This window comes from Micropterus dolomieu, linkage group LG13, assembly GCF_021292245.1.
Source record: "Micropterus dolomieu isolate WLL.071019.BEF.003 ecotype Adirondacks linkage group LG13, ASM2129224v1, whole genome shotgun sequence".
NCBI lineage: Eukaryota > Metazoa > Chordata > Actinopteri > Centrarchiformes > Centrarchidae > Micropterus > Micropterus dolomieu.
The window spans coordinates 29,491,614-29,504,791 of NC_060162.1; the positions used below are offsets into that span (position 1 = coordinate 29,491,614).

Consider the following 13,178-nt stretch of genomic DNA (forward strand, 5'->3'; position numbering starts at 1 on the left):
CAGATTGACATGAAACTTTGAGGAATTGTTCAGGAAGGTCTCCTGACTCAAGGGACCAAAGTTGACCGTAATATGCAGATTAAAGACAAACTTAGGACAATTGTTCTCCATGGGCCGCTGATGACTCCCTCGTCATCCGTGGGGCGCCAGGGTCGGCTCACAACAGGTGGCTTGAACCCCTTTTACAACTGATTGCAGTTCTAGTTTATAAATGTTTTTGTTTGGTCATTTTTGTACACATTAACAAGTTAATATACAATGTAGCTCTGATACAAAGCACCATGAAAAAGTCATTTAATTGTGTAAAAAGGCACATTTAGAGGACACAAAGCAAAGAGTAGAATGTTCTTTCCACGCTGACTTCACCAGGTTACTCTGTTAGCATCCTGTTTTTACTCATGCGTCAAAATGTGTTTTTATCTAATGAGTGCATACATACAGCACAACCTCAATGGTGAGCAAACATTTTGCAATAAAACAACCAAGAATCAAGGACTGTGATACTATAATTTAGTTTAACACATATCTAAAACATGACAATGTCATTTGACCCATTAGATCACTCTAGCTGTGTCCCAGTTGCAAACTATGTACTGATTCTAAATGGATTTAGAAAATTTTATATATATATATATGCTTTTGAAATGTTTGAAATTGTCAGATAGTACAAAGTACAATTTATAGTGTTCCAGTTAATAGTACGGAATTTCACACATCCTCCCAGTCTAGTATCCATGACTCTACTGAATTTTGGATTGGGTCTCGTTTAAAAAAAAAAACTGAATTCATGCCATTAAGGTTTGGATCTGTGACAACCTCTAGGACATAGAATACAAGTGGGACACAGTCTTTATCATGGTCTCTACAATTACCATAATCATTCATTAAACAAGAAAACTAAACATTACTACAGTATGTGTTATGGTTGTTGATATTAATATACATGATAATAGCCACTGACTGATCATCTTGTCACCCGCCTTGAAAGAAGCCTGAGGTGGCAACAAAGTATTGATTTGATATTTGATGGCCTTCCAGTAAAAAGGCTGACACGCTGGAATGTCAGTAAACATCTGTGAGCACAAATATCAGTTTCTTTAAAGAAAGCATTTGGCTTTGCCCCACAAGGACAGGTAGAGGATGGATGGGGAGCTACCAGGAACCTTGCTGTCCCATCAGTTCATTTATTGCTCCAATGCGTCTCCACCTCTTCAGCATGTGACAGAAGCTGGAACCCTTCAAACTCACAGGGTCCTGGGTGGCAGCTGCTGTTTGTAGATTCCAGCCAGAGCTTTGGTAGCACTCTGGATCATCTGGCGTTGAGTCATTCCCGTCACGGCCTGATGCCAGTCTGTTCTGTAGATGTTTGGCATGCTGCGCTCCAGGACCTCACCCACTGTAACAATCAGACCTGACCAGCGCAGGTTATAGTCAGGAGGAGTCAGGGACTGAGCCTGCACAGGGGAAGGTTACAAAAACAGCTTTATAAGTTGCTGGAGGTTTCCAAGGGAGTAACACTAATTAAAGTTTAAGGCTGAAACTCACATTTATCAATAAATAACAATAAACCAAGCTGCATTCACAGTGGCTGAAAACTGAAGTGGCTAAAAATAAATACAGGTTTTCGCAAACTTGCTTTGCAATGCACAAGTAATCTGATTCACAGGCATAATTATATATATATATACATATAAGTATAAATAAATAAAAGCTGCGACAGGAAGCAGCCCATTGGTTCATTTTCCATACTGACTCTGGGCCATCAAGATGGATGTCACCAAATGTGCCAAAATAACTGATATGTTAGTGGAGTGGCTTAACAGGAACCTGTAGGGAGGGAGCAGGGACGCAGGGTGTGTGCCATGCCATAATGACGAGAATGATGATTACTTCAATGCTGGTGAACTCAGTCAACTCTGTGAGCTTTTTTTGTTATTTATTTTTAATAAAGATGCAAAGATTTCAAACCAACTTATTTCACTTTTTTTTTTGTATAGTTTTGAGGAAAATAATTTCATCCATTTTGGAATAAGGCTGTAACACAACAAAATGTGGAAAAAGTGAAGCGCTGTGAATACTTTCAGGACGCACTGTAAACTTTGTGCATATGCTGTGTTCTTCTGTTGGCAGTTAACACAACAATAAGTAAAACAACGGGGACCAGCCAACTCACTACCTTGAATTTATTCTTTCAGGTGGGTAAATGTCACATAAGCATCCCGTTTGACAGTAATCTAGATATTCTATTTAGTGTATAGTTAGAAATTTTATTATATGTAGTTAGTAGTCATTTGTGGTATTTGCACTAGCTAGGTATCCTAACGGCATGAGTCAGCACTAGTTTACTGTTTGATGAGTTGTCCAATTTCACCTGTCAAAACATGTCGAAAGTAGTCGGATGTAACGTTGCCCGACTTCACTGATACATACAGGTGCTGGTCATATAATTAGAATATCATCAAAAAGTTGATTTCAGTAATTCCATTCAAAAAGTGAAACTTGTATAATCTATACATTCATTCCACACAGACTGATATATTTCAAGTGTTCATTCCTTTTAATTTTGATGATTACAACTGACAGCTAATGAAAACCCCAAAAATCAGTATCTCAGAAAATTAGAATATTGTGAAAAGGTTCAATATTGAAGACACCTGGTGCCACACTCTAATCAGCTAATTAACTCAAAACACCTGCAAAGGCCTTTAAATGGTCTCTCAGTCTAGTTCTGTAGGCTACACAATCATGGGGAAGACCGCTGACTTGACAGCTGTCCAAAAGACGACCATTGACACCTTGCACAAGGAGGGCAAGACACAAAAGGTCATTGCTAAAGAGGCTGGCTGTTCACAGAGCTCTGTGTCCAAGCACATTAATAGAGAGGCGAAGGGAAGGAAAAGATGTGGTAGAAAAAAGTGGACAAGCAATAGAGATAACCGCACCCTGGAGAGGATTGTGAAACAAAACCCATTCAAAAATGTGGGGGAGATTCACAAAGAGCGGACTGCAGCTGGAGTCACACCATGCACTGACGTATGCAAGACATGGGTTTCAGCTGTCGCATTCCTTGTGTCAAGCCACTCTTGAACAAGACACAGCGTCAGAAGCGTCTCGCCTGGGCTAAAGACAAAAAGGACTGGACTGCTGCTGAGTGGTCCAAAGTTATGTTCTCTGATGAAAATAAATTTTGCATTTCCTTTGGAAATCAAGGTCTCAGAGTCTGGAGGAAGAGAGGAGAGGCACAGAATCCACGTTGTTTGAAGTCCAGTGTAAAGTTTCCACAGTCATTGATGGTTTGGGGTGCCATGTCATCTGCTGGTGTTGGTCCACTGTGTTTTCTGAGGTCCAAGGTCAACGCAGCCGTCTACCAGGAAGTTTTAGAGCACTTCATGCTTCCTGCTGCTGACCAACTTTATGGAGATGCAGATTTCATTTTCCAACAGGACTTGGCACCTGCACACAGTGCCAAAGCTACCAGTACCTGGTTTAAGGACCATGGTATCCCTGTTCTTTTGGCCAGCAAACTCGCCTGACCTTAACCCTATAGAAAATCTATGGGGTATTGTGAAGAGGATGCGATACGCCAGACCCAACAATGCAGAAGAGCTGAAGGCCACTATCAGAGCAACCTGGGCTCTCGTATAACACCTGAGCAGTGCCACAGAATGAGTCCATCAGTCTGTGGCATTGCCACGCCGCAGTGCTGCAGTAATTCTGGCAAAGGGTGCCCCAACTAAGTATTGAGTGCTGTACATGCTCATACTTTTCATGTTCATACTTTTCAGTTGGCCAACATTTCTAAAAATCCTTTTTTTTGTATTGGTCTTAAGTAATATTCTAATTTTTGGAGATACTGATTTTGGGGTTTTCATTAGTTGTCAGTTTTAATCATCACAATTAAAAGGAATGAACACTTGAAATAGATCAGTCTGTGTGGAATGAATGTATACATTATACAAGTTTCACTTTTTGAATGGAATTACTGAAATAAATCAACTTTTTGATGATTTTCTAATAATATGACCAGCACCCGTATTTTATTTGAGGTCCAGTCCACTGTTGTCGAATCAAATATAAAGAGCTATCAACTATTTTAAAGGATGTGCTTTGAGAAAGCTCTTCGGCACATAAAGAACAACATCCCAGCCAGCCTGGACCCTCACCAATTGCTTTCAGAACCAACAGATCCACAGAGGATGCCATCTCCACTGCCCTCCACTCAGCCCTCACACACCTTGAGAAAAACAACACCTACATCAGAATGCTGTTTGTGGATTTCAGCTCAGCATTCAACACAATCTCCCCATGAAAGTGATCCCCACACTCTGCAACTGGATTTCCTCACAAACAGACCCTAGACAGTTTGGATTGGTGGACACGCCTTTTCCACTCAAGTGCTCAGGTTTCAGGTTCCTGGGAATCAGCATCACGGAGAACCTGACATGGTCGTCTCACATCTCAAGAAAGCTAAAAAATTACTATATTTATTGAGGAAGCTTAAGAAGGCCAAATTCCCGTACCAAGTTCTTGTCAGCTTTTACAGAGGAGCATTAGAAAGCATCCTGACTGAAAACATCACTAACTGGGCAGACATTGGTGATATCTTTGACGTATCTAGTCTAGTTAATCTAATGATAAGTTTTAAGAACTTTTACTTTGTTGTATCCCCTGTCCAAGCTGTATATTGTCATACACCTTTACATTGTGTAAGATTTATTTTTTTAAAAAGGTAGCCAACAGATGTCTTCCTCTTCTTTGATATGATTTTGTCTACCATACCACATACCATTTCATTTATTGTTAATTGATCCCTATCTTGTTGCCTCTACATCGATCAGTATAGTTTTCTGCCTCAGTAGATTAATAAGCTGTCATTAATTGTGACAATAATCATACAGTCAGATGTTTTATTTCATTCAGTGAACTTGTAACCATGTATTGTTGTATTGTTGAACAATGCTCTTTTTCTAACTCTTTTTCTTGGCAACTAACAGTAGGTGTTGTAAATGCTCTGTATTTGTATAGCACCTTTCTAGTCTTTTTGACCACTCAAAGCACTTTTACACAACATCCACCATTCATACACTGAGCTTAAGTGCTCAAACAGAAACTAACATTCACACACTTGTAGAACAGCCACCAGGTGCAATTCTGGGTTCAGTATCTTGCCCAAGGACACTTTGACATGCAGCCTGGAGGTACCGGGGATTGAACCGCCGACCTTCCAATTAACAGGCAACCCGCTCTCCCTCCTGAGCCACAGCCACCCCGGCTGCTCCCTGTGGGTGCGCTATTGCCGCCTGTTGGAGTATTATTACATTCAGGTTGAAAGTTTGCTTATTGAGGTCTGTGTATTTCTTTCTACCTGTGTAGTTGTTTTATGCAGAGGCAGTGGGAGGATATGTGTAAGACCATCAAATGCATGGCTGCAACACCACCACCACCTTTTGGATATGCCACACCGGCCTCCTCCATGTTTGCCTCCACATCCTAATGCTGTGTCTCTTACTGCCTCAGATAATCTGGAGGTGGTACCAGGGACAGATGCCCTGTGTCTTTTGTGGCCTCCTGTCAGGCTATATGCATTTCCCCCTCTTCCTCTTCTGCCGGTTTTCCTCAAGAGGGTGAGGCTGCTATGCGCACAGGTGCTCCTGGTGGCGCCGAGTAGGCCACAGACCGTGGATGGTGGAGGTCCACAAGATGCAGGAGGACAGCCTATGGCAGCTTCTAGTCAGACGGGATATGCTGTCCCAGGTGCAGGGCAAGATCTGGCACGCGGAACCTTGGACCCTGAAGCTTCATGTTTGGCCCTTGAGCGGCAGATTTTGCACGCACTTGGTATCGATGGCGACATGGTGAACTCCTTGCAGGCTTTACGGACCCCGTCCACACAGCTACAGTATAGCGGCACGTGGAGGGTGTTTCAGGAATGGTGTCAAGCTGGGGGGGATAATCCTTTAACTTGTGGCATCCCTGTGACTCTGTCCTTTATCCAGCACCATTTTTCCCTGGGACGAGTCTACCATTAGGGCTACCTGGCAGCAATTTCTACTGTTTATGTGAAGTATGATGGGTTATCCCCGTGAGCACATCCCCTGGTAGCTCAGATTTTAAGGGGGGTGAGACAAAGTCGTCCACCTCGGACACGTCTGCTGCCTTCGTAGGACCTCTAGCTGGTTGTCAGAGCACTCTGTCTGCACCCCCTTCAGCCACTGTACAGGTAGGGGCTGATCCCCCTTCGAGGGTTGTGGCACATTCAACCTTCACCAAGCTTTATAGGTTGAACCTGGCTTCTTCTGCCGTTACCCCCCACTGTACTTGGGGTGGCCGCGACTGCTTAAGTTTCTTATTTATTTGTTCCCTGTTCGGGTCCTCTTTTGTTTGTGGTTGTTGTGATATATGTTCAACCTGGAGGGGCATATTCTGTTCACATGACATTCAGTTATTGACAATGAAAAGCTTGAACTCAATGGCTTGTGTTCTGCTATTTACTGAGCCAAGATGGCGCCGCAGACGGCCGCCTCGGGATTATGCTCCGTAGTGCTGCTTGTGTTTTTGTTAATTAACGCTGTTTTCTGCCGTCCCTCTCTGGTAACTTTTACCATAGAAGAGCTCTTAAACATTGGACTTTCAACTACTCATACTATTCAACCGCTCTTTATTGACCCTGGAACTTTCCCGGAGTTATTAGTTGGAGGAGCAGCAGCTCTGTATGGGATCCTACGGAAACAGCGCAGGGGAAAAAGTGCAGGCGCGCTGGTTAAGCTGAGACAGCGGGGAGTTCGCACTGCGCTCCCTTCAATCCACCTGGCGAATGTCCGCTCTCTGGCCAACAAAATGGACAAATTGCTGCTCCTCAACAGAACTAACTTGGACTTCTGCAGATCTGCTGCCCTCTGTTTCACCGAATCCTGGCTCACCGAGCGCATCCCGGACAGCGCACTTCACCTATCGGGATTTAATCTCATCCGCGCGGATCGCGAAAGGGAGCTCATGGGAAAAACAAGGGGAGGTGGACTCTATATAAACAAAGGTTGGTGCACAGATGTCACAGTGTTGAAGAAATCATGCAGGCCTCACCTAGAGACATTATTTATAAACTGTAAACCGTTTTATTCACCGCGGGAGTTTTCCTCGTTTGTTCTGGTTGCCGTTTACATTCCACCTCAGGCCTGTGTTAGTGAGGCGTTACTACACCTGGCCGACCAGATAACTAACGTGGAGAAAAAACATCCAGACTCCCTGCTCATTGTTCTTGGAGACATCAACAGAGCAAACCTCAGTCATGAACTTCCAAAGTACAGACAGCATATTAAGTGTCCCACCAGGGACACTAACACACTGGACCACTGCTACACAACATTAAAGGACGCCTATCGCTCTGTTCCCCGTGCAGCCTTGGGACTCTCTGATCACTGTTTGGTTCATCTTCTCCCGCCACACAGGCAAAAACTGAAATCTGCTAAACCTGTTGTAAAGACTGTGAAAAGATGGACCAACGAGTCAAAGCTGGAGTTACAGGCCTGCTTTGACTGCACTGACTGGAGTGTTTTTGAGGCTGCAGCCACTGACCTGGACGAACTAACTGACACTGTGACATCTTACATAATTTTTTGTGAGGACATGTGTGCCGCTAAAATCTTCCGCACATACAACAACCAAAAATCCTGGTTCACAGCGAAACTCAGGCAGCTTCGTCAGACTAAAGGAGGACGCCTTCAGAAGTGGGGACAGAAACCAGGCCAGGAACACAATGACTAAAGAGGTCAAAGCTGCAAAGAGGTGCTACGCTGAAAAGCTAAATAACAGCTTTGCAGCCAACAACCCTGCGTCAGTGTGGAGAAGCCTACGGACACTCACAAACTACAAGAGACCATCCCCCAACACTGCTGGTACTCAATGACTGACAGACGAGCTGAATGGTTTCTACTGTAGGTTTGAAAAGCCCAGAGTCACACCTCTCCCCCACTCCAACACCATCTTTAAACAGTCACCTTCCTCCTCTGACCTCTCTGACCTCTCACCCGCACTCAAGATCTGTGAAGAGGACGTGAGCCACCTCTTCCAAAGGCAGAAGATCAGGAAGGCTCCTGACCCTGACGGTGTGTCTCCATCCTGCCTGAAAATCTGTGCAGACCAGCTGGCCCCCATCTTCACTCAGATCTTCAACAGATCACTGGAGCTGTGTGAAGTTCCCTCCTGCTTCAAACGCTCCACAGTCATCCCGGTCCCAAAAAAACCCTCCATCTCTGGACTGAATGACTACAGGCTTGTCGCCCTGACATCTGTAGTCATGAAGTCCTTTGAAAGACTGGTGTTGGCCCACCTGAAGGACATTAGAGGCCCCCTGCTGGACCCCCTGCAGTTTGCCTACAGGGCTAACAAGTCAGTGGATGATGCTGTCAACTTGGGACTGCATCACATCCTGCAACACCTCGACTCTCCAGGGACATATGCTAGGCCCCCCCACCCTGCCCCCCATCACCATTATAAACAGCCCTGTGTCTGCTTTGGAATCCTTCAGGTTTCTGGGATCCACTATATCCCAGGACCTGAAGTGGGAGCCCAACACTGACACTATCATCAAGAAGGCCCAGCAGAGGATGTACTTCCTGCGTCAGCTCAGGAAGCTCAACTTGCCTAAGGACCTGCTGATCCACTTCTACACAGCCATCATCCAGTCTGTGCTCTGCACGTCCATCACTGTCTGGTTTGGATCTGCCACCAAAAAGGACAGGAGCAGACTACAATGGACAATCAGGACTGCAGAAAAAATAATCGGTGCCAACCTGCCCTTCATTCATGATTTATACATTTCCAGAGTCAGGAAACGAGCAGGAAACATCACTGCAGATCCATCTTACCCCGAACACAACCTGTTCCAGCTCCTCCCCTCTGGTAGGCGCTACAGAGCACTGTACGCCAAAACCAACAGACTCAGGAACAGTTACTTCCCACAAGCCATCACTCTGATGAACAGCTGATTTCTGACTCACAGTGTCAGGAACAATTCCTGTGCAATAACCCAGTAACTCTGTCTCTAATCAGCACCTGTTTACTGGTTTCCACTTATTATTTATTTATTCACCATTCTCTATTTCAGTGCTGTTCATACTAGGTCATATTGTGTATATACTGTATACCAATACACCTACCTCAGGTCATAAGGTCATAGGTCTTATTTATTTTTTCCAGCATCCTTTGCACTATGCTCCATCACACTGTGTACATATGTACATGTATGTGTACCTGTATATCATATCTACCTTCAACATGTACATAATGAGAATAATAGTTTACACTTGCATCCTTTGCACTCTGATCACTGCACTATTTGTCAATATGTCTATATTGTTTTGTTCATAGTGTGTATATTAGTGTTGTCTACTCTGTAGTTTGTGTCTGATTTTATTTTATTATTATTATATTATTATTTTATTATTGTATGAGTAACCACATCGTGAGCAATGTACAATCCTGAGTCAAATTCCTCGTATGTGTACACATACCTGGCAATAAAACTGATTCTGATTCTGATTCTGAAAAGGTGGCTAGTCCCTGACTTGAGCTAACAGTATCTACTTTTCTACAGCCGATGATGATATGTACAAAAAGTAGAAGAATCTTATGTGAAATCAGACTTAATGACTTAAACTGGAGGCTTTTCTTAGGCTTTCTCTCATGTAATACTCTAATATAATATCTAAACAATGATCCCATCCCACCCCACATGCAGGGGTCTGAGTGAAGAGAGAAGGAGCTGTGACATTCGACCTACTTTTCAACAAACACTTCAAAACCTTACCACCTCTCTGCCATGCAGAGATCAGAGACTTTGAAGTATCCTTCCTCTCGTTCGGTAAATTGCCAGCAGCTCAGTTGGGCAGCCTGCGTGGCAGCAAACCACAGAGAGAGAGAGAGAGAGAGAGAGAGAGAGGAGAGAGAGGGAGAGAGGGAGAAAGAGAGAAAGAGAGAGAGAAGGGGGGGAGTTGCACAACAACACGGAGCAGTATAACTTGCAGAAGCTGTCAATAAGCTTTCAGGTCAGCAGGACATTACTAACTTCTCTTCAGGTAAGCATGAGGTGTTCATTGTAAACGCTGTGTCCAGCACATCGGCTACGCGTTGAAAACAAAGTTAGCATGCAGAGTTTTGCATGAGCCAACTTGTTGACATTTGCTTGTGTGGTTGTCTCGCACGAAACGCCTCGACCAGGACACTCTGTTTACTGATGTTGGAAAGTTGCAAAACCGACTTAGCACATATCTAGCTAGCAACAGCGTTAGCTTACTGCGGCCATATGGAAATGATATTTCCCCGCTGCCTGGGACGGAAATGAGGCTGTGTTAAGACTGCTATCTTGTTTTAACATGTTTTGTCGCAGTTTTTAACAAAGAGCTTTGTGTAGGTACGCTGTGTCTGGCCAGGACAGAACACTCATTGACAGGTTTAAGAAAAAAGCAGAAAACTGAGAGTGAAATGAAGTTCCAGTATGCTTGGTCACGTTTTTCATAAATTGACATGTGGCTACTGCCAAGTCAATGTAATGCTCGGCCGCCTGTCAGTCTGGCCAAATGAAGTTATTCTGGTGTTTATCACAACATAAATGAGCTGTTGAGATATTTATTTCCTCTATTTAGGCTATTCTTTCATAACAGGAAACCACTGCAAGCCATTGCAAGCATTTTGCAGTTTCACACTAACATTTAATCAGGCTGCGATGCAATGCGACTTGGTGACATTTTCCTTTTAAGTTGGTAAATAAAGCATTTAAAATGGCCTCTGGCATAAAATGTGATAAGGCAATGTGAAACAACATTCCCAGACAAAGTCTGGCTTATTGCAACAATATTACACAGACACAGGCACACACACACACACACACACACACACACACACACTCACACACACACCTCCAGCCAGGAAAACGGCATGTTTATGATATGTTCTACATGCAGAGTTAAATCTGAACCTCGTGTATGTGTTTGTGAACATAAATTAACATAAACTGATGCATTATATGAAAAGCAGCAGCAGGAGTCAACACTGTTTGCAGGGTGGAGGCCTGGTGGGGGGTGGGCAGTGTGGAAGGGGTGGTTGGTTGTTGGTGGATATGAGGATGCCTGGGCGCCCAAGGTCAAATAACTGGCTAAAATTAGTCACGTGTAAGCTGTGACAGGGAACCAGTGTTCTGTGGGACTGGGAGGGCTGGTTACTATCCACCCAGCAGGAGGCCATGTCTTCACAGGCCCTCATTAATTGCTGCTCTGCCGTTTGTCTATGGTTGTTTGTTTTGGAAAGTTACAGAAATTGTTAGACACAACTATCCAAATTCTGACATCAGAAAGGTGTGCGGGAAGGTGGTTGCCAACGCTGTTGGACGTCCTGTCAGGCACTTCGTTTGAATTGTGTCGAAGGTTTGACATCTGCTATTGAGGGGGTTGAAAACATATGCTGCTCACAGTAAGCACGCTGCTGCAAATGATTATTTTCATTATCTGTCGATTCATTTCCTGATTAATCGATTAGTTGTTTGGTCTATAAAATGGTGAAAAATGTTTCCCAAAGCCCAAGATGACATCCTCAAATGTCTTGTTTTGTCCACAACCCAAAGATATTCAGTTTACTGTCATAGAGTTATTAAGAAACCGGAACATATTCACATTTAAGAAGCTGGAATCAGAATTTTGTTTTTCATAAAAAATTACTGAAATCGATTATCAAAAAAGGTTGCAATTAATTTAAAAGTTGACAACTAATTGATTAATTCTTGCAGCTCTACTTGCCTTAGATTTTGATATATACAGAAAACCCTGACCTTTGAGAGTAAATGAATTGTATGTATGTCTGTTTCAATTCATCAATTAATTTGATTACTAAAAAGCACTGACGAAGCATCAACGCAGCTTCATTTAATCCATATAACTATATAGCACGCTGTTTCGCACGCACATTTATTACTGTCGTACTTTGCACTTACACTGTGTGAATAGGACTGGGTATTAAGTTCAATACGTTTTAGGCACCGACCAAAAAATGTCTGGTTTTTGATACCTAAAGGTTCTTGTTAACGTCAATGAGCCAATAAGCATGCAGCATGCTTGCTGTGCCCAAATCTAAAAGTGATTGTAATTGGCTGTGGTGATGTAAACACAGCACAGAGACGTGGCTCGTGGATGTAAAAGACGTGGAGAAAATCAAGTGTGGCCACGTAGCACAAGGCTTGATGCAATATTTGTGATGTAAGATAATAGCTGCCAAGAGCAGTGACTCGAAACACCAGGTGAAGCCCTCGACTGTGCATGGAATAAATGTAAGGGCAGAAAGTTGCTCCGTCTTTGACTGCAACAAGACAGAGCCCGTGTTCTGTCAAAAAATGCTACCGTAGCGCAAATCGATAGTCTATCGAGTCGCTCTGCCCTATCGAAGAATGCTACCTTATGTGTTCCCATTTCCAATCCCATAAAGGTGTAACTCTCACAGTATTATGACATCTGTTTTTTTATTATATTGTAACATCATTTCAGGGATAGCGTATTCTGGTAGACTAATATCCCCCATGAAATAATGCTCCCACCACAGAATCTGTTTAAATTGCACCACTACCCACTCCATGTGATCTGTAAGGAGACGGGGAGCATTATACCACCTTTATTTAAGATATCAGGGGTAGCATATTCTGATAGACTAATAATGATTATATTTTGATATTGCTGACGATCAGCCACTGTCTCCACGGCATGCCCAACAGCAAGGTGCACAGATTTATGGGCGTGGAAACAGATCATGCTTGAAGGTCACACATACGTACACATGTTTTATTGACTGAGTAGCGTCAACACACGCTACATTTCCCCAAGCATTTCTGAAGGATCAGTAAGTGACTTGGGCTGATGTCTGTGTCTTTGCAGCAGGGGAATAAAGACACGTGCGATTGAGTTTATTTTCTATTGTGATAGTTGTTGCCTGGCCACCTCTTCCTCTAGTGAGGAGGAAACTTTGTTTTGTAGTGGCAGAAACTTGTTTCTCTCTCTTTCTCGCCCATTGCCATGAATGTTTAGGTTGCAATGTTGCCAGAGCACAAATTCACATATAAACAATAAAAAAATTACATTATAAAAACTAAAGGAGGAATAAAAACAACAAAAACATAATATAGGCCTGTTACATTGAAAATA

General features: G+C 43.3%; 1 protein-coding gene across 7 annotated transcripts in view; it reads right to left on the reverse strand.

Moving 5' to 3' along the window:
• Nucleotides 1-277: 277 nt before the first annotated feature.
• The window catches only part of prrc1 (proline-rich coiled-coil 1), a 66,742-nt gene continuing 53,841 nt past the window's right edge, over nucleotides 278-13,178 (reverse strand). For all 7 annotated transcript variants that reach the window (XM_046067700.1, XM_046067702.1, XM_046067701.1 and 4 more), the window contains one exon: nucleotides 278-1,454. In XM_046067700.1, coding sequence (XP_045923656.1) covers nucleotides 1,245-1,454 — 210 coding nt within the window. In that variant the 3' untranslated portion in view covers nucleotides 278-1,244. The remainder of the gene's footprint in view (nucleotides 1,455-13,178) is intronic.